Below are 26,073 nucleotides of genomic sequence, written 5' to 3' on the forward strand. Positions count from 1 at the left end.
AGATGATGTCTTTAAAGTGTTAAAAGAAAAACTGCCAATCTAGAATTCTATGCTCAGTAAAAATATTCTTTAGAAAAACAAAAGCAAACTAGACATTTCCAAACAAACAGAAAGAAGGAAGGACTTAACAGCAGACTAACACTACAATATGTTGTAAAGGAGATTCTTTGGTCTGAGGGGAAATGATCCTCGAGGAAAGCTCAGATACACAGGAGGAAATGAAGAGCACTAGACAGGGTAGATGGATGGGTAAATATATAATTAAAATGTATTTTTAAAAGACAATAGTAACTGTACAAAGCAAGTATAAATATAATGAATGTAAGCTTTATAATAATGAAAAATAGATTATAAAATGACAATTGCTCAAATGAAATTTGTATTTATAAAGTGGAAAATAATTTAAGGAAGACTAAAGTCAATGATTCTTGTTTTAATCTATAAAGTAAGCACTAAAACCATATACCAAAAAAAAAGTAGAGGAAAAAATAACCCTCTTCCCCCAAAACAAAAGAGTATATAAAATGAGAGAATAAAAATATTTTCAATCAAAAGTAGGCAGGAAAGGAAAAATACAGAAACAAAAATTGGTGAAAATAAAAAACAAATAAGATGAAGATCTAAATTCAGCCACATCAGTAATTACTGTAAATATAAATGAACCAAACACAACAATTAAAAGACAGATATTGACAGACTGAATGAAAAGCAATATACAATAATTTGCTATGTACAAGAAACACACTTTAAATGTAAGGATAGAGATTGGTTGAAAGAAAAAGGATAAAAAACATATTATATAAACTTCATAGTAGATAATTGGTGTAATTATATTAATGTCAGAAAAGTAGATTTTAAAACAAAGAGTATAACTTGAGATGAAGAGGGCATTTTGTGTGATAAAAGGGCCAATTCATTAGGAGATAAAAAATTTAAATATGTATGTAGCTATCAATATAGCTTCTAAATACATGATGTAAAGACTATAAGAATTAAAGGTGAAATAGACAAATCAACAATCATATTAATCCATAATATTTGGAGATTTTAACACTTTACTCCTAGGAACTGATAGGATGTAACAAAAAATCTCAGTAAGAACATCATTAGAAAATTTTGATAACTAACTTGACCTGATGAACATTTATAGAGTATTACATATAGGCATATATTTATTTATGTAATAAATATATAGACACATATTTATGTAATATATGCATTATATTATATAAATATAATGAATATAACATGTAAATATAATATAAATATTTATGTGTACGTGTAAATATAAATATCAAATATTAAGTGCTAAATATTTAATGTAAATATATATTTATACTTACATTATGAGTATAATGTAAATATCAATAAATGTAGTAAACATACATTATAAATATAACATATATGTGTAAATATATACATTATATAAATATAGAATATTTCTAGAATATTATAGAATAACAGTGGAATATATAATTTTTCAAGTGCATTTGGAACACTGATCAAAATAGACAATGTGTTGAGCCATAAAACAGGCTTCAGTAAGGTTTAAAGTTTTGAAATTACACAGAGTATCTTAACACAATAGAATTAGACCACAAATTAACAATAAAAGATATCTTAGATGTTATGAAATGCATGTAAATTAAATACCACATTTTCAAATAATCCATGGGTCAAAGAAGAAAATAAATTAGATATAGAGAATAGTTAGAAATAACAATATTTGTGCAGTAAAGCTTAAAATCTTTTAAAAAAGATATTATTATTTATTTATTTTTAGAGAGAGGAGAAGGGAAGGATAAAGAGAGAAAGAGAAACATTGATCCATTGCTTCTTAATGACCACAACCTGGGACCTGGCCCGAAACCCAGGCTTGTGCCCTGACCTTGAACCAATTGGTGACCTTTTGGTTGGCATGACAATGACCAACCTACTGAGCCACACCAGTCAGGACACAACAATACTTTTGTTATTTTGTTCATTTTTGGCTTTTAGCAAATAAAATTATTTAATTTGTTGTGTTTAGGTTCTGTTTTAGAATTCATTTTTGAATACTTCTAATAGCCAATTATTCTGAGATTATGTTATTGCTCTTTATTGTAATCTGAACATGCACAGTGCTGTACATGTTTTATCATCATGTTGCACTTATAAAGAATGTTCTATGATCAAGAAAATTTGGGAGGTCTAAAATAGATGCATACTGTATGTCATTCCAAATTTAAAAAATTATCATTCTTTGATTGGAACCAAGATGCTAGATGGAGATGCTGCTTCAAAATTTGCTTTCAGTAAGTGTTTCTGAAATTTCTGAAGAGCTGAGTAATGCATGACATGGACATGTAAAATTAGTTTCAACTTTGCTTTTTTTTTTAACTAATATCTTTATTAATTCCAAATGAGGATCTCACTTGGTATCATTTTGTTATAAAGGAGCTCAGTGTTTATGGAAAGGGAGTGACATTAAAAAAAACCCAGGGCATTTCTTGCTTAAAAACACTGGGGAAATTCAAGATGGTATAGGGAGCTGGGTAGGGAATCAAAATTCTTCTGTAAGAGGTCTGTTCAGAAAAAGTCCAGCCATTGGTAACATAACAAGAACGGTTTGCACATCGATGTAACCTGGCAGGCCAGGAGAGTGGACTGGAATGCACATGTGGAACAATGACACCCTCACTGTGCTTGTCAATGGGGGTGGTAGACTGCCTTGAGTGAGTTTGTGTGTGTGGCCATCACATTCAAAATGATTGAGTGAGTAGAGCAATGAATATGCATCAAATTTTGCATTAAACTTGAACATTCCTGTGTGAAAACTATTTGAATGATTCAGAAGGATTTGGGGGATGATGCAATGAGTGCTGTGAGAATAAAAGTTTGGCACCGATGCTTCAAAGATGGTCAAGAATCTGTTGAAAGTGATCCTCATTTTGGAAGGCCTGCAACAAGTAGAACACCTGAGATGTTGAATGTGTACTGGCTGAATTCAGCCAAGATCAGCAACTGACAGTGGGAGAACTAGAAGCTGATCTGGGGATTCCCAAAAATGCTGCATCTGAGATTTTGACACAGGATCTCAGCATAAAACATGTCATGGGAAAATTCTTTTTGTGGGTTCTACTACCAGAGCAGAAGGAACATTGTGCTGCAGTTGGGAGAACTGTGTGAGTTCCCAAGGTGCCTACTTTGAAGGGGACTGAGACGTCATTGTCTTATGTATGATGTTTCCTGTATCTTGTATTTTCTTCAATAAATGTCTCTGTTTTTCATAGTGCAAGGCTGGATACTTCCTGGTCATATTCATATTCCATTTCATTCTCTCCGTAATTTAGCCATTGTCCAATATACAATACCTAACTTTTCAGACTGAGTTTCACTTGCTTCAAAAAACACAAACACCAGAAAACAAAGTGTTACGTTAATAACCAGATGACCTTCACTGCTGATGTTTGTGTCCCTTCCCACATCTGCCTTTTTCTCCGCGTCTCCATACCTAGAGCCTCAGACTCCAGTCTCTCATTCCTGTCTTGGTCAAGTTTATGAAACCGTTGGTGGGCAAAGGTTAGGTTCTGAGTATAAAAGGAAAGATTTATCAAACTTAGAGTGTTTTGTCTCCACCACTTTGTGCTATATTGGGATATATACATTTCTTATTCTTACCAAGATTTCTTAGCTCTATTTGACTGTCTTTATTAATTAACCAGGACTGTATATGCATTTGTTGGTATAAGGAAATTACCGTTTTGTTTAACTGTGTTTGAAACACAGGCAATCTTTTTAAAGTTTGTTGTTTATCAAAAACAAAAAAGCAGGGTACAAACCTCTTTAAAGTTTTGTTTTGTGTCTGTAAAAAAAAATTATAATGCTCATTTAAGAAAAACATTTTTTAAATAATTATTCAAATAGATTTTTCTGTGCAATGGGTATCACTAGAATTGCCATTCACAGTTACATCATTGCATTCTTATCTATTTGAGATACTGTCTAGTTCCCTCCTTCCTGCCATGCTTGTTTTCTGTGCTCTGTGAGTTGCTTCTGACAAAGTCTGGTTGTACTCACCCAGCTGCCTAGTCTGGTCAGGGTAAGTCACTTATTCTTCATCGTATCAAACTCTTCATCTGCGAAGTAGGAGCAAAGTTTGGCATTATGTTTGTAGGACGACCTTCTGAAGATGAACTACTGCTTCTGTGTCATATAGTGTCTTTCCACTAAGCAGCAAGTTGCTGGCTTTTAAATATGTGAGAGGGGGTACTGTTGTGGAAGGGATTTGCATTGCAAGAGCACAGCCATATTGAAAGAGTAAACTGGTGATATCTTCATTAAGGTGTCCTTGATCAGACTGCCACCAAAAATATTGAGGCATAGTTCAGTTCATCGTAATTTCACCTGTGAATTCATAATATCCATGATGTTAATACTACTTGACATACAAAACACATTTTTACTCCATTCTGCTAATGTGTTTCATGGTTTTAAAACAGCTTCCAGTTATGTCATTCTAGGAGGTTTCTATATTGTCATTGTGAGCTATGTGTTAAGTCCTATGAATGGTATCATTTCTACGCAATGCATTTAAATGTATATACACTCTTCTCCACAGCATGTACTGTGCTGTGTATAAACCACATGATCTTTTGAATCCAGCAGAACAGTATGCATGTAGATGGTTTTGATACTCATCATGGTGAGGACATGACCGCTTGCATGATCAAGAAGTCTTCTGCATGATCTTTATAGCTGCTGTTTTGTTTGACCCCAAAACTAAGTCCTTTAGGCTCAGAAAATCAGTCTTGCTCATATTTCTTTATTTAAAACATCATTTTTACTCAGAGATTCAAATTTTAAAATTAATTTTACAAGATATATTTCTAGTCCGTATGTATTCATACAGCTTTTATATTGGTCTGTACTGGTTCATAAACTCTGAGATAGTCTTAGATGGAGGAGATGTATAGGATAAAGCAGTTATTTGAGGACTGATTCTCAAAGCCTATCTATCTAAGCATCTATCTGTCTATCTATCTAATCATCCATCCATCCCTGTGAATAAATGTATGAGTACTTGTTATACCATTAACTTAAATCATTATCAAAGAAGATCAAGGAAGAAGAATGAAAACTTCATGGATTCCTTTTCTATTTCTACTTCTGTTGTTAAGGGTAATTATACATTTACGCAATTCAAATAGCCTTTTAGTTGAGACCCTTATTTTTTTAAAGGCATGAATTCATATTTGTTTTGATTTTTACATCAGAGATTCTGTAATAGCACACATTTTAGGTGCCCATATCTTTTTTATTTTATTTTATTTTATTTTTTAAATATAAAGTTTGCTGATTTTCAATGACATTCTATTTTCTAAAGATTTTATTTACTTATTTTTAAAGATTTTATTTATTTATTTTTAGAGAGGTAAGGGAGGGAGAGAGAGAGAGAAACATCAATGTGCGGTTGCTGGGTGCCGTGGCCTGCAACCCAGGCATGTGCCCTGACAGGGAATCGAACCTGCGATGCTTTGGTTCGCAGCCCGAGCTCAATCCACTGAGCTACTCCAGCCAGGGCTCCGTATCTTTATTAATAAATATATTCCACACATTTTCTCTGTTTGATCTAGTCACAGCTAAGAGAGGTATGTTGAAGTCATCTGTTGTGATGTGCTTCTGTCAAGCACTCTTTTTATTGCACGTTCCACCTTATACATTTTGATGTCATGTTATTTGATCCACTAAGTTGGGTGGATATAATATCTTCTTGGTGGTTTGTAACTTTTTATCAACACAAAAGATTCCTTTTGTTTAGTTAACATTTTATCTCTTTGAATTTCCTGTTGCATTTATATTTATTCTTACCACTTAATATTTTTTCTTTGTTAGATTTCCCTTGATATATCTATTTTTTTATTTTCAAACTTTTGGTGGCATTTGTACTAGCTGTGTCTCTTATAAATAGGATATTGATGAATTGCATCCCTTAAAAGGAGTCCTATATGTTTATAGTTATTATGATTACTGATATTTTAATTTTATTCTTAACCATCATCTTTCATGCTTTTGACTTATGCTCATTGGCATTTTTAAAAATCACATTTCCTGGTATTTGCTGATTTGACTTTTTGTCTTTATTTTTTGCCTTTGTGACTTGGAAAGTGCTATTTGTTGTGGTCTGGGGTACTTATAAAGTTTGGGTTTCTAGTTTCCCTTCTTTCGGTTCATTAGGGAACTTCCTGCACTCCATGTGGGGCCCTCAGCCACTATGTCCTCACGTCCACCGTCCACCATCACAGAAACCAGCAGGTGACTCTGGCTGTTTAGTCAGAGGAATTCGCTTGTCGCCATAAACACAGAATCAAGAATGGACCCATCCCTGGTCAGATCTACCCTGGAATCAGAGGTGACCGTAACCTCCTCCATAATAAAAGTCAGCCTTTGTTGTGTTTCTACTCCCATCCCCATCCACGAAAGTGATGTGTAGTGTTGAAATTATTTTCAATTTTAATTATACTTTTGAGGCCTTTATAATGTATTATAGTTATTTCATTTTCATGATATTTAAGTCATTCTTTATCAAGTTTTATGTCCATATTAATATTCTTTAATATAGTAAGAATTAATATTCTTACTATAAGTTTATTTCCTTGCTCAATGCTATTTCTTGTATCTCATGTCTTTCTATGTTTTTTAGATAATTTATTTGTAGAAACATGTCTTGAAGTTTTTCAGGAAGATTGAGTAGCAAGAAATACTTAGCAGTTGAGTAAAAATTTCTCATTTATTTTCACATTTCAATAATGATTTATTTGACTTTGTATGAAATTTTGTATACAACTTTAGAGTCAAAGTCCCTTTCTTTTAGAACTCTACAGAAATTATTTCATTGTCCTTTTGCATTCCATGAAGAAGATGAAAGTATAAACTCATCTAAGTCCTGATCACTTAGGACTATTAAAAAAATAAGTTTATTTGCCCTGGCTGGTGTGGTTCAGTTGGCTGGGCATCATTCCACAAACCAAAAGGTTGCCCAGTCTGGGTCAGGGCACACACCTGGGTTGCAGGTTCATCCCTGGTTAGGGCACATAAGGAAGGCAACCAATTGATATTTCTCTCTCATATTGATGTCTCCCTCTCTCCTTCTCTTTCTCCTTCCCTTCCCCTCTAAGTTAAAAAATTGTTTTAAAAGTTCATTCTAGATAAGAGAAATGTTACCTGAATGATGTTAAATGTTTCCTTTTTTATTATTCCTGCTTGGGGCTAAATCCAAAGATTCTGTTTTTGTGTTGCTCAAAGAAAATTTCTTTGAATATGAATACATGCTTAATGTGTTCAATTATAGTAGTACACAGAGTAAAAGCTTAGAGTCCTTCTGCAACCCCTTTCCCTGCAGTCATGTGGACATGTGCCACCCTTATCCTCCTTCAAGGAAGAGCTTCTGGCTCAAGAAGTCAACAAGCAGCGTCCAGCTTTGGGGTTTGGCTCAGGGTCAGATAGTGGCCTCACTCAAAAGTCTCACTCATGACTTCCTAAGATGAGTCATTCAATGACTAGTTGTGTTGGAGGTATAAGGGCCCAGCAATGTCTACCTAGTGTGACTTGTCATGTCTGAAAGTCAATATGCTGCAGAAGGTCCAATGGCCTTGGCCAAGGCTTTGTCTGGCCCTCATCACAGTTTAACTTCTTCTGTCCAGTCCTATTTTCTCTCCCTGAGATGATTCCTAAAATGTACGTTGTCTATAAAACTTGGGCTTATCATCTGCTTCAAGAGAACCTGACCTAGAAGAGTTGGTGGCAGGAGTTTTATGAGACAGGAGGTGATATGGCGAGGTTTTGGATGTGGATAGTTTGGTGGTCACCTGGTGATGAAGATCCCATCACTGGTGGTAGGTGGAGCACACATAGCCCCCAGCACAAGGTACCATTGTTAAAACTATTGCTGATGGTGAATTGAAATGGTATACTGATGGAAGGGAATATAGTGTGATTTATCAGGCATTTGAGTAGTGTAAAAGAAGTAGTAACTCTAAAAACAATGGGGTTGGATGCTAAAAGCCTTTGATACCTTAGATTAATGCTCCTCAAAGCATAGCATCTACTGAAAAGTTGTAAAAAATACAAATCGTGGGGCCCCATTACAGGCTCACAGAATTAGAAATTCTAGAGATATCTGAATTGTAACAAGCCTACCATGTTAGTTTTATAACCACTTTCATAAAAAAAAAGTAAGAAAAACCTGCAGGCATTAATAGGCCAAGTGTGAAAGCTAGAGCGCCTCTCTCTAAGCTTACAAAGAGGCTTCTATCTCTGTCAGAGAAAGCTGTGGACCAGACCCAGGGAGATATAAACGAGTGAGCTCCAGAGAATGTTTAACTCCCAGCTAAGGCAGGTCTATTATGCCAAGGTCAGGACCTTGGGATAAGGACGTGAACAGATTTTGAGCCTCCAAAGCTCTCTGATTTTGCCACAGTAGATTACCGCACCATACTAAAATTTATCATTTCTCCCTTCCCTGAAGAAAATTCAGAGGCCTCTCCCAAGCAAGACAACATGTGGTTCTCTCAGGACCTATTGTACTTCCACATCCTTTCCTGTACCTAGGCCTGTGTCTGGAGTTACATACATCATCCACAGCAGGGCCTGATAAGGGAGGAAAGGGACTACATCCTGGAGGAGCTATAAATCTAGCCAGGAGTTGCTACTCTGAGACTGGGTCTGAGTTGAGGGTGCTTGATTAGAGGGCAGGGACACAAGATTGAATAGTGGAGAGTCTATTGATTTGAGAGCATGCACCTGAGATATAGGATTTAATGCTCTGGCAAAGTCCCCAGGTATGGACTTATTACTTTCTAGAAGCATAGAAAAAGTGATGAGATATATATATATATATATATATATATATATATATATATATATATATATATATATATATATATCATCACTTCAGGAAGTGGGCATGCTGAAGTGGCTGTGCCAGGTGAGCCTGGAAGGCCCACTGGAGTGTCATCATATTCCACGGGTACACTCAGAGGACATACCACCCACCGAGGCCATAGAGAATGTGCTGATGACGGGGTATCAGTGTTATTAAATGTTCAGTGCTGCCTCTGTAAGCCAGGACTGATGGGAAGAGAGACAATTATAGAACTAGGCTGATAGGAACCCAGGACAATAGAGGCCAGATGGATGATGCAATTATTGTAATGAGTCACAGGATTGGAATGATAACAAAGGGGATCTCACCCAAAGAGTTCTGTATAGATGGCTAATTGAACAAGTGACCCTACAGGCAAAATAGATGAGAACTAACATAGGTACTACTCAGTGTGTATCATTGTAACAAATTGAGGCTAAATGATCAGAAGGCAGAGAGCAGTAGCCACACTAAAAACCCATTCTACGTTGCCTGAATTCAGATCTGAACTAGTTATTAAACTTGGGGCACGCTAACTGAAGGGGAGGCTGGATCCACAGGAAGAAGACCGTCACAACACCATGATGCATAGTTATAATGCTCCCAGTCCTTCCCCAAAGGGATGTGGCTATTTACTCAAGCAACTGCACTTTTGGGAAAGAAGAGTTGTTGTGGGCATAATCATTGTCCCCCCAAAGATGTCCAGGTCCTAATCTTTGGGACCTGTGTTTGTGTTATGTCACGTGTCAGAGAGAATTAAGGTTGCAGATGGAGTTAAGGTTGCTAATCAGTTCACATCAAATGTGGAAGACTGAGAAGAGACAGGGTGTCAGTGTAATGCAGCCTGTGAAAGATGATCTGCTCTTGCTAACTTTGAAGATGGGGGGAGACCATGAGTCAGGGAACCTTTAGAAGCTGCAAAAAGCAAAGAAATGGATTTCACAAGGAATGCTAACCTTGATTTTAGTCCACTGAGACTCATTTTAGACTTCAGCCTCCAGAACTGTACAATAATACATTTTTGTTGTTCAAACCACCGAGATTGTGGTAACTTGTTACAGAAGCAATAGGAAACGTACAAGAGATAAAGTACATACACTGATACTCTTCCATTTAATTTACAAGTCTGGCCACTAAAGGAGCCAGATGAATCCTGGAGGATCCCCACAGACCGCTGCAAGCTCTAGCAGCGTAGCTCCAGTTGCAGCTGCTGTGTCAGATGTAAATTTACTAGCACATTAACATGGCCTCAAGTACATGGAATATGGCCCTGAGTTGGCAAATGCATTCTTTTCTATTCCAATCAGAAGGAAAAAAAAAACATTCACGAATAGACAACAATACCTATTTGCAGGTTTTTCCCAGGGCTTTGTTAAAGCTACTAGCTTCTATCATAATTTAGTCTATAATAACACAGTCCAAAGAGACCTGGACCACGTGGACATCCCCCAGAATAACACACCGATCTACTATATCAAAGGCGTTATTCTAATAGGGTCAGCAAAAAATGGCTAGCCCACTGGAGGCCCCAGAAAGATCTCTGTGCTTGATGGTGGAGGTTAAACCCTATAAAGATTCAAGAGTCTATCACCTGGGAAAAAGTTTCAGCAGTTCAGTAGTCTTGGGTGTGTCAGGATACCCCTTCAAAATGAAAGATAAATTATTGCATTTATCCACCATGCAGAAGGAGATGCAATGCCTGGTAGGCCTCTTTGGAGCTTAGAGGCAGCATATTCTACACCTGGGAATACTGCTCCAACCCCCATACTGGGCAACACGGAAGACTGCCATCATAAAGTAGGGTGCAGAGCTGGAGTTCTAGAGCTGGTCCCCGCGGCAGTGTGAGCAGCCCAGCTGCTTGGCCCAAAGGACCCAGCAGACTATTATATTGAGGTATGAGTGGTGGGGATGTTGCTGGGTGGAGTGTATGACAAACCACTGTGGTAGAACCAAAATGCCGGCCCTCAGCGTTCTGTAGCTGGACTATGCCCTCATGGCAGGTAATAATGTTTTTTGAAAAACAGCTCCTGCTGAAGCACTGGACTCTGATAGAGACATTAAATCCTCAGTGGGCCACGCCATCTTCCAATGCCCAAGGGCCTCTCCACATTAGTTGTTTATCTCACTAGCAGTCGGGAGAGAGTGGGATCCGTGCTCAGACTTCCATCTCCTTGGCGTGAAGAACTATTGTTTCTGCTACTACTATTTTCCTTATGTTTTCTCTGTTCTCTCCATTTAGAACTCTTATTAGACAGATACTGGGTCTCCCGGAGCTACATTATGTTTTATTGCTCCAAGTTTTGAAAATATCTTGTTTTAATCTTTCAGGCTACTGATTAAAGTTTGCGGCTATGTATGTTCTATTATTCAGAACTTCCATTAAGTTGTTCTTATTTTGGAAATTATATCTTTATTTTCTAAGAACTCTTTTATGTTCTTAACTACTCTTTTTTCATTGTGGCCAGTGCTTGTTTTTCAGAAATACTGTCCTTTCAAATAACTCTGAGGGTATGAGTTCTTTTTTTTAAGATTTATTTATTTATTTTTTAGAGAGGGAAGGGAGGAAGAAAGAGAGAGAGAGAGAAACATCAACGTGCGGTTGCTGGGGGCCGTGGCCTGTAACCCAGGCATGTGCCCTGACTGGGAATTGAACCTGTGACACTTTGGTTTGCAGCCCATGCTTATGAGTTCTTTTTTGGTTGAAAGTTTTCTTGTGTTTCTTACATGATGACTTTTTACTTAGGGACGGTTATTTCCTTTGCTCATTTTTTGTATTTCTACTTCAGAATGTAGCTCTTGTCTCAAATGTGTGTTGATTTTGGTTGTTTGTTCCTATTTATGGCAGGACTAGGTTGATATTATTTTTTCAGCAGACTTTAGTTGTTTCTTTCCTGAATGAGCATGCATGTTTGGGGATGCCAGAAAACAGGTTAAAACTGAAGAGCCCCGTGGATAAATGCCCCTCGGTAGGATTCCTTCCACTCACCTGGGCACTGGGCAGGCAGGCCAGCCAGGGACCTCTAATCAGAAAGCGATTAGAAAGTGATTCTAGTTAGAAAGTGATTCTAACTAGTCTGTGTGGACTTCATGCCATGAATAATACTAATTGATGTGTCTATGCACCAGAGTGTTATTTTATCTTTAATTGACGTAGGTAGCCACTTAGAGTATTCTCACATGTATAATGAAAATTAAAATGACTGAGGTTATTTTTGGTGATGTATGCAAAATAGCATCATGTAAACAACTTTCCAGTTCAATCCAAAGCTTATTAAGTCTTTTGATATATTTAGATTAAAAGCGGATTTATAAGTATGATTGTGTATGAAAACAATTGCTCTCTTTTTCAAATAAATTTGAGAAAATTAGAGTAGAAACTTCTATTTGTGATTTTTTTTTCTGTGAAGAGGAGAGTACAAAGAAAATCATGATGTTGTAGCCATGTTAAATCACATAGGTACATATACGTATGAACTTTGTTCTGTTCTTGGGTACCTATGAAATTAATTGTATTTTTACAGCAATTCTTTCCCTTTACCTATTGGGCTCTCTTGTTTGTAGCATCATATGTAAATTAAGATAGTACATGTCTTTACATTTTTATAAACAGCTTTGGTTGTTTTCATTGCTAGTTAAATTTTCTATACTGATAACTACATTGATGCATCATTGATTCAGATTCATGTTGCCATGATTTGGCGAGAAGATGCATGATGGTGGATCCTGAAGGCAGAGGATGAAGTTGATAAGAAGGGGCCGTCTCAAGGAAACACCAACGCATCCCCCATCTCTGAGGCCCTTTCAAATTCCACATACTTTTTGGTTCTGAACAAAATGTGAAGGGATACAGGGTCATGGCTCTTCACTGTCTGCTTTCCCACCTTCTTTTTGTTCCGTATCCACAAGGGAACTATTTCTCAATGCTATAACCTCCTAAAAATGACAGCAGGTTCAGGACTGCCTGTCTGCCAGGCGATTCCCCTGAGACCCCAAGGCCAGTTGTTCCCTGTCACTTCAAAGTCCACAATCATTTTAAGACTGAACCGCTCCAAGGGCATCAAAGCCAAATATATTGCAGCTCAGCTATTACTAGGTATTCATAAGATAACAGAGAAAAGCAGCAAAATTAAATGCTCATGGATTAATATGAGCAAACATACCAGCCTCCCATTGCTAGTGAAAGTTGCAGCTCTGATTATATCATCACTGGGAATCTTTAAAAAATAAAGATGCTAAAAGGTACTCAGTCTTCTTCCTTGGATCAAGGTATGAGATCATTATCTTTGCTCTCTGCTTCTCGTTCATGATTAGAGAAATATCATCATGTCATCATCAACATCATCATCATCGGTTTTGATTTATCTGAATAGCCTGCTGAAATAGACCTCTGGGAGCATTTACATATCCAATTACCACAGAATGATTATTCATAGCCCTCAAACTACTTTGTGCATAAAAATGCCTGACCTAGCTGAAAGTTCTTAATAATAATACTTTATACTTGTATACTGCTCTTGATGTGTCAAAAGATTTTCATATTCATTTTCTTAATTCGAGCCTCAAAACAACCCAGTTTAATAAGTGGATCCCAAGAATTATTATTCCCCTTTTACAGATGGGGGCTCAGACAATTGTCTATTAATGACTTACCTAAAGTCAGTCAACGATCAGCCCTGGAACTGAGACTGCATCAAAGGTGTTACTTCCTGGGCCCAGTGAGATAACACAGTCTTTCTTTCCTTGGTTTGTGGAGGCCAATATCTTTGGATTGCAGTGAAAATAATTTTGAAGCCATGATTTTACTTCTGAGAAGGTATTGTTTGTCATTTCTGTTCTTTCTTTTTTTCATTTTTTTTAAAGATTTTATTTATTTATTTTTAGAGAGGGAAGGGAGGGAGAAAGAGAGAGAGAGAGAAATATCAATGTGCAGTTGCTGGGGGCCGTGGTCTGCAACCCAGGCATGTGCCCTGACTGGGAATCGAACCTGCGACACTTTGGTTCCCAGCCCACGCTCAATCCACTGAGCTACCCCAGCCAGGGCCTGTTCTGTCTTTCAAAAGTCTTGCAGGTGGGGAGCGGGTGGAGGCACATCAGGAGGCTTGAGCTCCCCACTAGTGATTTCCTTGTGTTACCTTAGAAAGAATTTCTTAAAAACAGGCTGGATTCAGAAGCAAGCTTTGCAGTCTGCAGAGTTTTCACTCATAGAGATCATTGGAAATTACTACCTCAGGGACTCTTTATTTCCCTTGCAGGTGCTGTAGCCTGAATGATTGTGCCCCTCACCCCACCCCAGTTCATATATTTAAACCTAATTCTCAATGTGACAGTATCTGGAGGTGGGCCTTTGTGAGGTGGTTAGATCATGAGGTTGAAGCCCTCATGAACGGGATCGGTGCCCTTATAAAAGAGACCCCAGAGAGCTCCCTCACTTCTTCTACCACGTGATGACTCAGCGAGAAGATGGCCATCTGTGACCCAGGCAGCGGCTCTCACCAGACACTGAATCTGCCTGTGTCTTCATTGTGGACTTCTCAACCTCCAGAACTGTGAGCCATACTTTTCTGTTGTTTATAAGCCCCCCAGTCTGTGGTATTTCATTATAGCAGCCTGAATGCACAGACAGAGGGGGGGGGAGGTATGTCGTTTGAAATGTTTTTTTAAATGGTCATTGTGGTTATCTCCTCAATACTCATTCCACTTCCTTTTACTACCAACTTTCCATTCCGTATACACATCTTCCTTGGGAAGTCATGTACTTTGGGAACCCTGTTTTGTGTCTGTTATCCTGGCATAATTATTAAAACATTCTTTATTACTCTCTCAAATATCTTGATTTGGATAACAAATTAGTCACTGTAATTTGGGGGAAGTTAACCTGCTTCTGATTGTAAGGGTGGGGCATTTTTTATGACTCAGGTCTTAACCAGTTTATGAAATTTCATGCCCTGTGAAATGTGTTGATTCAGGGATGAGAATAGGAGAGAATGTGGGCCAATGAAACACAAGGAAATGCTTGCCGGGCGTGCACAAGAAAGTAGATTCTTTGCTTTTCTTAGATAGCTCTGTGTTAGCCCTTTGTAGGTTGGACAAATAAAGGCATGCAGCTCTGAGAACCACTGACAGTTATTTTGTATTTAAAAGTGGGATCCCAGTGGAAGGCACAGCTAACACAGTGAAAGGAAGCACTCTTTAGGATGGGCTAGGTTATGCTGAAGTAACAAGCAGCTCCCAAATCTTTGTTGCTTAATAAAGTTTATTTCTCACATTATCTGTCCGACAAATGTTGGTAGGGACCTTTGTTCCAAACAGTCATTCAGGGACATGGGCTTATTGAGTTTCCACTGTCTAATGATGCTACATCACACGCTTTGGACTTCGCTGAGGCAGGGGAAGGGGGCGTTGCTCTAGTTGTTTTGGCCTTAAAGTGTCAGATGGCCCATCATCTAAAGCAGTGCTGTCCAATAAGATGTAGTGTGATCCATATGTGTAAATATTTCCCAATAACTTCATTATTGTTGTTGTTATTACCAAATTTGGAGGTAATGCTTGTTTGCTAAGATTTGTTTCTTTTTCATGCTTTAAATTAGGGTATAGTTTATATACAGTAAACTTGACCCTTTTTGGTGTACAGTCTGTGAGCGTCAGTAAACATACAATCATGTAATTACCACTTCAAGCATGTTTTAGAACAGTTCCATCTCTCTCCAAAATTACTCTCTGCTCCTGGTGACCACTGGTCTGTTTTCTGACCCTATGGTTTTGCCATTCAAGGATGCCACATAAATGGAATCAGAGTATGCAGGTTTTTGAGCCCGGCTTCTTTCATGTATCATCTTGCACGTCATGTATCACCTATGCCGTGGTGTGTATCGGTAGTTTGTTCCCTTCTGTTGCTGAGTAGTACTCCATTGTAGGAGTATACCACAGTTTGTTTATTCATTTTCTAGATGAGGGACATTGGGGTTGTTCCCAGTTTTTGGTGACCGATAAAACCAATGTAAACATTCACGTACGGGTTTTTGTGTGAACACAAGTCTTTGTTTCCCTTGGGTAAATTTTTAGGGGTGGGAGATTACTATGTGGTAACTTCATGTTTAACTGTATAAGAAACTGCCAAACGGTTTTCTGAAATGTCTTCATCATTTTGCATTCACACCAGAAAAACATGTGAGAGTTCCTGTTGTTTCCTAGCCTTGCCAGTGCTCGATATCATCGGTTATTTAAAACCACTCTCATAGATGTGTAGTGAACGTATGCTAACCTCATTTTCTAGTATCCACATTTTTTAAAAATAAAAAGAAACATATCAAGCTAGTTTTACTAATATATTTTAATACAATGCATTCAAATTACTATCATTTTAGCATGCAATTAATATAAAAGTTAATGATGTATTTTCACATTCTCTTTTTATGTGTACTAAGTCTTTGAAATCTGATGTACATTTTACACTCTCAATACATCTCAATTTGGACTAGTCACCCTTCAAGAGCTGAGCAGGTAGACATGGACAGTAGCTGCTGTGTTGGACAGTGAAGGTCAAGATCTAGGTACACGGCCCCACCTAGCCAGTGAGCACTAGTAATGTCCATAACAAAAGCAGAGCAGAGAGAAAGAACAAATTCAGGTCCTTTATGACATCATTAAAGTACTAAATTAAACTCAATTTGAAGGTCTTCTAAGGTTTAAGCCAGTTTGAATGAGCTGATTCTATTTTTTGAAAATTCCTCCAATACAATTTTACATCATACAATTAAATATGTATTCTATGTAGAAGTATGAGAAAATGTAGAGGAGCTAAAAAGAGAAATTAAAATCAGCTGGAATCTCAGAGTTAATATTTTGGTGTGTACCTTTGAGCTATGTGTTTATGGTGATATGTGTATAAATGTATGAAGGCACATGTGTATAAGCAAAGTCATGGGAACATGATATTATTACATCATAACCTATGTTTTTTTACCCAACAATATTTAAAAAAAACCCTTCCATCTCAATAAATCTATGTTTAAGGTAACCTTTTATCTCTATATAATATTCCACTTTATTGAAAAATCATAATTTGCTCAACATATTCCATATTATAGATTACTCAGAATATCTCATTGTTTAAATTGGAGCAGGGCAGGGCTGGTGTCTAGTTAGAACACCTTTTCTGAAGCAAAAGCAAAGTGTATTTGGTGATACTGTTGCTTTTCTCTCTCACCTCTTTGTACCTGTTTTCCCCTCGGTCCTTTCAGTAGACAGAAATGATAATACACAGGTCAGCACGGAGGCTGAATGATTAGTACAATTTTTTAAAAAGTTCCCTCTAAAGTTTTCAGTATTTTTTCTAAGTACCATGACTATGTCGTATTTATTACCAGCATTGATTAGCTAGTTAGGTTATTCAAGGCAGCCTAGTAGAAGATCATTGGTGATACAGATAACAACAAATGACATTTCTTAAAAGAACCTAGAAGTATGTAATAGTAAAGTGCAGGGGGAATCAGGTCCAGTACTACAGGGATTTTATTTGTAAAACAAAGGCCAATGTAGTCTGTGCAGATGAGAGATTGATTACCTGCGCCAAGATGACCTAGCTGCCTTCCTTTACTGGCTGCTGGGGCCATTTGGCACTGCCAGTGACCTCTGATGTCCGGCCTTCCGCTGTGTTGTTGTGATAGGCACAGCGGTGACGTTAAAAATATGAACAACTGATGGAGCAAGGGCACTGAGCAGCAAGAAAAGAAAAGACCCCAGCTGTCCACAACTGTTATGAGCGGACCAGTGTGTAAGGGCTGGGAGGCTGTCCACGTGGGGAGGATAAAGATAGGAAACAAACAAACAAAAACCTTGGGCTGTTTATGTGTTTCTTACCCCAGTAAAAAGCCCTTTTTCTTGGTTTTGTCTTACATGTCCTTCCAGTGACACTACTGGGGAAACTATCATTTCCTACAAACATAGATGGTAAATGGCCACTCCCTTTCCGTAAAGCATTGTCCAAGTTCATAGAGAAGGGTTAGTATCCTGAATATATAAGGAAACCTTATAATTCTATGTAAAATAAAAACTCTATTTACAGACATACAAAGAAATACAGTAAGTATTGCATAAGAAAAAGTTTTACCTTACTAATGAGCAGAGAAATGCCGATTTAAAAAATACCTGTATTTCTCTTGTCTAACATCTGTGAAGTGGCTACCTGTGTTAGGTATGGTGCTAAGCACTTTTATCGTATTTAAAGCAAATGAAAGTCCTGTGAGGTTGGCACTATGAAACATTCATTTCATAGACAGTCAGTCTGAGGCTCAGGGAGGTTAATATGCTTGAGGTAATGAATAAGTGGTATTAAGTAAAATGCTATTTTACCTTTGAATTTGCAAAGATTAAATGATGGTATGAAGATAAAAAATATGCATGTCTTTGACCCAGCTATTTTACTAACAAAAGTTTATCCCAGGGAAAAAATTAGGTAAGTGCACAAAGAACTTTTGTAAAGATGTTTTAGTGCTATATTATTCATAACAGCAAAAAAATGGAAGCAACCTAAATATTCTTCAAAAGAGTGTTGGCTAAATATGTAAAGACACATCCACACAGTTTGAACCCAGGCAGCACTTAAGAATGAGGTAGATCAATATAATTTGGCTTAGAAACTTGTGGCCTACCTATTTCGTTCAGTGGGGAAAAAAAGGCAGGTTACAAAATAGCATGTGAACTCTGACTCTCTTTTTATAAAAATATTGTATTACTTAAGCAGAGAAAAGTGTCAGAACGTATTTGCGGTGGGTATCCTTGTGGAGAGGTTAGATTATAACAGAGCCCATTTTTATACTCTGCATTTATTTGAACATTCTTCTTGATATAAATATTTGAAGCAGAACCCCCCCCCCAACAAATATTGTCATATGCTGAAGGTGACCAGCCAGAACAAATACAGTTACTGCTGCAAGAACACTCCCAGAGCAGGTAAAAAACCAGAGAGGGATCATCCTGCTATAACAGGAAGATATAAGACTCAGTACTTAGAGTGAGGTTGAACAGAAAGCAGACAGTGAGAAGCAGAGGAAAGGGCAATGGGGGAGGGATGCTCTACTGAAGTGGAAGCGCAGGCAAGTGGAGTAAAGAGGTTGGAGAAACAGTGAGCCTCTCTCTCTGCACGAAAGATCAGCAAAGCCTGAGTGTTAGGAGGGAAAGTTCAATCTGGGGCTTTGCTGAGTGTAAGCTAGTGTAGTTAAGGAAAGTTAAGAGAGATAAGAGCATAGGATTTGGGGTGAAGCAGTACAACTAGTGCTCACTAAACATCCTTGTATTCCCCTGTGGGTCCGAGCCCTCCTTGCAGTCAGGTCGTGGTCAAGTGGCTTATTCTTGCCACAGGACTCTGAGAGAAAGACTGCAAAGTGTCTATCAGCTCTCTTGCCCTGAAGCAAAAGCAGTGCATGCATTCCATGATGGCCTAGCAACAAGAAGCCACTCACACTGAGTGGCCCCTCAATGTGTAGGGGCCACTATGGCCAGGGGGAGGATGTAACTGAGAAATAAACTTTTGTTGTTTTAAGACACTGCAATTTGGGGGTTTGCCTGTTATTGCAGCTACAGTTGCTTGCTCTAATATGCTTTGTCATTTATTAGCTGACTGATTTTGGACAGATCCCTTAACTCTCTAGACATTAATCGTTTCTCCTGTAAATGGATAAAATAGTAGTTCCTATCTCACAAGGCTATTGGAGGATTAAATGGGAAAGTGTACCATGTGAGGGACAAAGTACTCTGTATGTGTTAACTGTTATATCTGTTGTTACCACTGCCATTTACAGCAGGAATTGATAAACCAGTCCCTCAAATGGGCAGCAAAAGGCCAAGGAAATATCAGTAGATGACAGCAGTGCCGAGCCAAGGAGATATTTTGGGACATATTAACAGAAGTTGTGGCATCCTGATGTGTGGATGAAGAGCACTGAAGACACAGATAACTGCCACCTCCCTGTCACTGGAAGCACTGGGTGTCGAAATGAAGCACTCACAGGGGAGGTCAGCCTGTGGAGATAAGCTAGTTATGAGTAGTTGCGTACTGGTAAACTCCCATTATAATGAAATAGGTTATGCTAATATAATTCTTTTTCTAATATCTCAGTTTAAGTGACCACAAAGGGCACTAGAGATGCCTAATATTACTGAATTATTGGCTGACCCTTTCAACCAGTTGGTCATCTAAGGATCTTGAACCAGGGACCCTGGGGCTACCAGCTCTCTGCCTAATTAGTGTGAGGGAAAGATAACGCCAGTGAGCCACTGCGGCGCCTGTGCCAGGCTGCTGGTGGAGGGATGTTATATGTAAATGCAGCATATGGTGAATGTGGGGAAACTTGGTGGTGCGATTCTCCCTGCTCCATTCCCTCCATCTTCCATCTCCTTTCCTTTTTACAAAGTAGCACATTTGCATTTAGCATAAAAATAACAGATGTCTTTTGGAGACTAATTTGAGTGCCATGATTGTATGAATTTTTTTTATAAAGTCAAATTGATGATTCTCAAGAGGACAAATTGTCTAAAGTTACTCCCAGTCAGTGGTGGCTACAAAATTTCTATTAGGTGGGGATAGAGGTGGTAATGTGGTAGACTGAGTGTGTTTGAAGCTGGGTTTTCACAGCACTTTAAAGGGACTGAAAAATTGTCAACTTTCTAAATAAAAATGGGGAGGGGATCCTCTTGGGGGGCCAGGGGTCCAACTCCACTTACTATGGTCACTGCTCTCAGTACCATTTTGCTCAGTCCATTCTGTCAACAGACTTCTTACTGAGCATTTACTATGTGCTTCAGACACACAAAGCTAATAAACCGTCTCTGTCCCTGAGACCCCCACAGCCCAGGAGACACTGAGGGCGAGTTGTACACAACCGGGTCCTCCCAGTACTCCAACAGCAGTGCCGGGTTGTCCAGCGTCCCTCCTTGCTCTCTAGTCACCGGCATCTCTCAGTTACAACTTAAAGAGAAACATTAAGAGATCTCACCCGGTGAGATCCGCACCGTGTTCCACCTCTTTGCGTTCATTGCTTGGACAAACTCTACCTCTAGGGTAAATTCCCCTCTAACAGACTCGCCCATCTCAAGTCAACTGAGGGACCCACGGTATCTCTTCTCTGGGCTAATCAGAATCCAGAGAGCATCTTTCAGCTGCAACCATTCTCGTCTTATAGAATGCTTATTTAACCTCAAGCCAGCTATTTTCATTTGATAAAAAAAGAGAAAAAAACCCCACAAACACACAAACAAACGAACCAAAACAAAAAGCTGCCATTACTCAGTCCCGACCGGGAATTAAGGCTTCTGCTCTCCAAGAGTGCGCTGGAGTCCGCCTGGCCCTGACATTCACTTCCCAGTAGCCGGCATTTGGGGGCGCGGCTGGAGACCCGGTGGAGGAGCGGTAAAGGTGCATTCGCAGTGGGAGGTCCACTGGGACACACGGGCTATAAGATCTTCCCCGGATGCTGGTTAATCCCGCGAAGCTACCACCGGAGGGTCCCAGAGCAAGGAAGATGGATCAGGTCCGCCTACTCTCACTTAGTCCAGCAGGAGTAGCGGGATGGGGGGTGGGGGTAGCTCCAGGGCTTTTGAACGTGGGCATCACCGCCCTCCGGAGTGGGTCCCTTCCTAAGCGAGGGGCGTGGACCCAGTTCGCGGATCCTCAGCTGTGCCTGAGCAAGGACCACGCCATCTCCCCAGCACCCCCCAAACCCTCCCTGGTGTGACCGCTTCTGATCCCGCTCCAGACAAAGGCAATCTGAACTCCAGCAACACGAATGAGGGGATCAGGTTGCTCTCTCGGCCTCCCCTCACCACCACACCCCCTCCTGCTTTTCCCCTTCCCCACGTGACTCTCTGGAATCTTTGCCAAAGCTTTGAGTCCCTGGGTCCATTTTCACGCCGAGCGGGGGAGGGAGGAAGGAGGAGAGGAACGTGGAGGAGGCGGAGCGTGTGTCTTTTAAACGCGGGGATCCAGAGGGGGCCTTATTTTGTGCGTTTCCGGGCTCTCCGGCGTGCGTAGCATTGAGTTCGGGGGTTCTTTCCAGCCCCTGTAGCTCTTTCCTCCGTGCATTTAAAATTATGGCTTCTCCTCCACTCGGGTAATCACACCTCGACCCCTCAGACCAGCTGCGCGGGTGTTCGGTGAGGAGGCGGCTGCTGGCTGGGAGCAAGCCGAGCCCCCGCAGCCGTCCGCACCCGGGCGAAGGGCGGGGGCGAGAAAGTGGCAGCAGCGCCACCCCCGGCGCAGCCACCTGGGTCTTTCCTCCGAAGCTTTTGAATCGTCTGCGGCAAGGAGCGCAGCCCGAGGCTTCACCGTGAGGTTGCAGCGCCGGCGAGTCCCGGGAGCAGCCGGCAGCGCTGCACAAAGTTTCCAGCAAACGGCCCCCGGCGGCTGAGGTCCACGGAGCCCGGTGGCCCGTGGAGGGGTGGGTGGGTCTTCCCAGGCTCCAGGCGACCCGGTCTGCGGACACAGAGCCGACGGAGAGTGTCGAGCGAACTTTCAAAAGCTGCTACAGACTAACCGGCGAGGGGATCTCCACGGTGGGGTACCCCAGAGCGGAAGGGTCAGGCCGGAGGGAAATGCTGGGAGATCAGATCAGGCGGTGACCCGCAACTTTCCGGCGAGACTGCCACGGAGAACTGCACTCTGCCTCCTGTTTTACTCTCTCCTGCTCAACCCGCGTTGGCGTCCTGCTTTGCTGGAGAGCTGGGCAGTGAGTGAATTGAATCCCCCGCCCACCCCCGCGCCTCTCGGGCTCATGCGAGTGTAGCTCTCGGCCGGTGCATCGCCTCGTTTTCCTGGAGGTAACCGCCGGCTGCCCCCCGCCCTCCGTGCGCCCGGGTCCGGGGCGCCGAAGCCAGCGCTTTGGCCGAGGGCAGGTTCTTGGATGCTGAAAGCTGGGCTCCTGCAGCGTGGGTGTCTAGGCGGCGATGGGTGTCTTCAAAGTGTGGCTCGGGGTAGCCCTGGCATTGGCGGAATTTGCAGTATTGCCTCATCATTCTGAAGGTGAGAGAGCGGTGGTGTGCGTGTGTGACCATGCTTTTTCAAATACCCAGTGGGTTTATGGTATTGTGGGTCGGGTGGAAGTTTTTTGGGGGATGGGTGGGTGGCAGTGGAAGTGAAGTGGGCTTTTTCTGAGATTTCTACTCCTGATGGTTTTGCTTCGGTTCACCAGCCCGCCTCCCGCCTCCCTGTTTGCCCTGAGTGCATTTGGGTGGGTGGCGCTTCTGTTGGGGTGGCATCTCTGGAAGTGGATTCTCTTTTTCCCCCAGTTCCCTCAATGGAAAGCAACTACACTGAACGTAGGTGCGGAGCGAGCAATCGCTCTTACCTGTGTAAAAATACTTCTGCCCCTACGGAAGGTACAACCGGCACCTTCAAGCCCCCGTCACTCTCCCGCCCTCCTCGTCCCGATAGGTGTCCCCGTAAAGTCCAGTGAAGATTTTATAACTAACTGGCTGATTAGAGCGTGCTCTGGACATCTGTACTCCAATGACACGAAAAGAAATCTCCCTAGAACAGAGAGGCACGCCAGTCCGGAAAACAAGTGGTTAATAAGTTTAGTTTCATTCTCTTACTTCGCCCTCTGCCTCCCAGTTTTCCTCCGGGGCTGAAGCCTACGTGGAAAGCCCTGGAGCCGGGGGAGAGAGGAGACTGTGGGAATTGTCGCCATGATAGCAGAAGCAAACTTGGCGCAGGGAAATAAATGACTGATTAAGTAAATCAAGATTTTGGGGGGCGTGGGATGGCGGGCCCCGGGACGCGAGGCGCCGGGAGCTCCCACCTGCTCGGCGAAGCCGGGGAAAGTCACCGAGCTAGGGGAGGGGGAAGGGAGCAGGCGGGCTGGGAGGAAGACGGCTTAATCCACAGCACCCGGCTCTCGGCTTCCCCTCCCGGCTCCATTCATTATTCATCCAGCTGCGGGAAAAGGAGTTCACCTGCCCCACTGCGAATCGGAGTCGAAGCCCGGGCGGGCGGCGGGGGACCTGGGGCGGGGCGGGGCGGGGCGGGGGGGGCGGGGCGGGGCGGGGGGGGCGGGGCCCCTTCTCCACCCTGGTGCGGGCTGGGGGCAGTTCGCGGGTGCAGAGCCCGGGCGCCGGACTGGGGATTGCGGGAGGCCCCGGGGAGGACACAGCCCTGCCTGGGGTCGACCTCTAGTTACCCGGGCGTGTGCCTTTTCCTTGCTAGTTTCCCGGGAGAAAGTGGCGTGGCCTTGGAACTCAACGCACAGCACTGGAGACTTTCCCGTGGGTAAAGGTACCATTTGCCGCACCCTCCCGGGAAATATGTCAAGTGTGTTCTTTCCCTGCGAAAAGCGCGCCTGGAACCTGTGTAGCCTTCCTTAAAACAGGACAAAACTTGTAGAAACATGTTTGTATTGTATATGTGCGTGTGTGTGCATACTTAAAAAGTACAATTTATAGGGCTTAATTATGATAATAAACCAGATGGGAGAGTCTATCCAGGCCACCCAAATCTGAACTGGAGACTTAGAAAAATTACGTTTTCACTTGGTGCTGGCGGTTTCTTATTCAGAATCATATCCCAGTAGCTCGGAAAACGTGCCATCTCTCGCTGATAGCTCACCAGGGGGCAGTTGGAATGAGGCAGTTGTACAAAACCAAATCTCTTGAATAACAAAAGCCGTTATTAAAGAGCCTGCAGGGTTCACTCTTTGGAAGACTGGTTGATATATTGTGCAAAGTTTAAGAAACTCCGAAGTCTTTTGATGGGAGAAGAGAAGTGCAGGGCGCAAGGGGCGCTGTTCCTCCAAAGATTACATGGAAACGTTACTTCTTAGTATTTCACCCTGCCTTCAGAGCATCCTAGAATTTTACAAATTGGACTTATAGATGTCTGAGAGTTTCCATCTAAGTTATAATGACATGTATCGAGTAATGAATGGATATGGACATTTATTGAGTGCATATTATTTGCCTGGCACTATACTAGGTAAACACTTTACGTAGTTTATTTCATTTAATTAATTTAGGTGATACAGGTTCTACAGCCAAAAAAACAAGCTGTCATCAGATGACACCTTTGATTTGGGTGTTTCAGGGTTTTTCTTTTCTCTTAAAAATAAGAGCATTGAGAGCAAGAATGGAAAGCTTAATTAGCTTAGAGATTTCCGCAAGTTTTTCTTATTATCCTTGGCAATGATTTTTAAAAATGGAAAGGAAGTATTCACATGTGTGCTTCGCTTGGTGTGATGTACTCTGTGACACTGTTGCTAACCAGGCTATTGCAGAATTTATAGTTTTCTTCTTAGTGCTCAGAGACCATTATTAACTGGTGTAGTGCAGTTGTGCTACAGTTGTAGCACAGTCCTACAGTTGTGCTACTGTCCTACAGTTATTGTTGATAAAGGTGTGGTTTCTGCCTTCCTTGTCGTCCTCACTTAGTTGTGTACTCACTGAGGTCTTCGGATGGGTCCTAGTTATTCTTGTATCTCCAAACTCAGCTCTTACTATACAGTAGGTATTAAAAAATATTGGTCAGATGACTGAGTGTAGCCAAATCACATTCTTTTGAATTAAGATGGACTGACTGGCTTCCACAATAAGCTGCTCTATGACCTTGAATGGATCACCTAACTTTTGGGGGTTGTGGTTCTGTCATTTACCAAATGCAGAAGTCAGCCAAGTGATAGCTCTAAAATACTTTTGCTAATTATCCAGCATAGGGGGTAAAATCAACCCGTGTTGTCTCATTTTGTAGTCAGTTGCAACTTTCTCATTCTGAATTTTATTTTAATTATTAAAAGAAAAGTGAATTATTTGCAGTGATCATTTACATTGTCTTAAATTTCTGACAAACTACTTTGATTCGAGAACTTTATAAAATTAAGATGTTACAGGGAAACTTCTAGCGAACATGGCTGCTTTCCGAATCAGACGTTCTGCTACGGTGTTTTCTGGAGAAGCAAATCTGGAGTTAGGTTGATGTGGAAGTCCTGTGTACTTACACTAGATAGAACGTGTTAGCTTGGGGAGAGGAAAAGATTACTGAATTGGAGGTTAAAAGAACTGAGTTCTAGCCTGTGTCCCACCACTCCCTTTGTGACTCTTACTAATCCCACAATCTTCTAGGCATTTCCTTTAAATCCCATTAACAGAATACACTGAAAAGCATCAGCTGATAGTGTGTTTTATTTAAGGGT

General features: G+C 41.0%; 1 protein-coding gene across 5 annotated transcripts in view; it reads left to right on the forward strand.

The window, feature by feature from the left end:
- The first annotated feature begins 21,920 nt into the window (after window positions 1–21,920).
- Window positions 21,921–26,073, forward strand: part of FRAS1 (Fraser extracellular matrix complex subunit 1) — a 428,720-nt gene continuing 424,567 nt past the window's right edge. For all 5 annotated transcript variants that reach the window (XM_045857864.1, XM_045857867.1, XM_045857865.1 and 2 more), the window contains exon 1: window positions 21,921–22,916. In XM_045857864.1, the coding sequence (XP_045713820.1) occupies window positions 22,841–22,916 (76 nt within the window). In that variant the 5' untranslated portion in view covers window positions 21,921–22,840. The remainder of the gene's footprint in view (window positions 22,917–26,073) is intronic.

The sequence above is a fragment of the Phyllostomus hastatus genome, unplaced genomic scaffold (genome assembly GCF_019186645.2).
Source record: "Phyllostomus hastatus isolate PE091 unplaced genomic scaffold, TTU_PhHast_1.1 phas_scaffold_1674, whole genome shotgun sequence".
Lineage (NCBI taxonomy): Eukaryota > Metazoa > Chordata > Mammalia > Chiroptera > Phyllostomidae > Phyllostomus > Phyllostomus hastatus.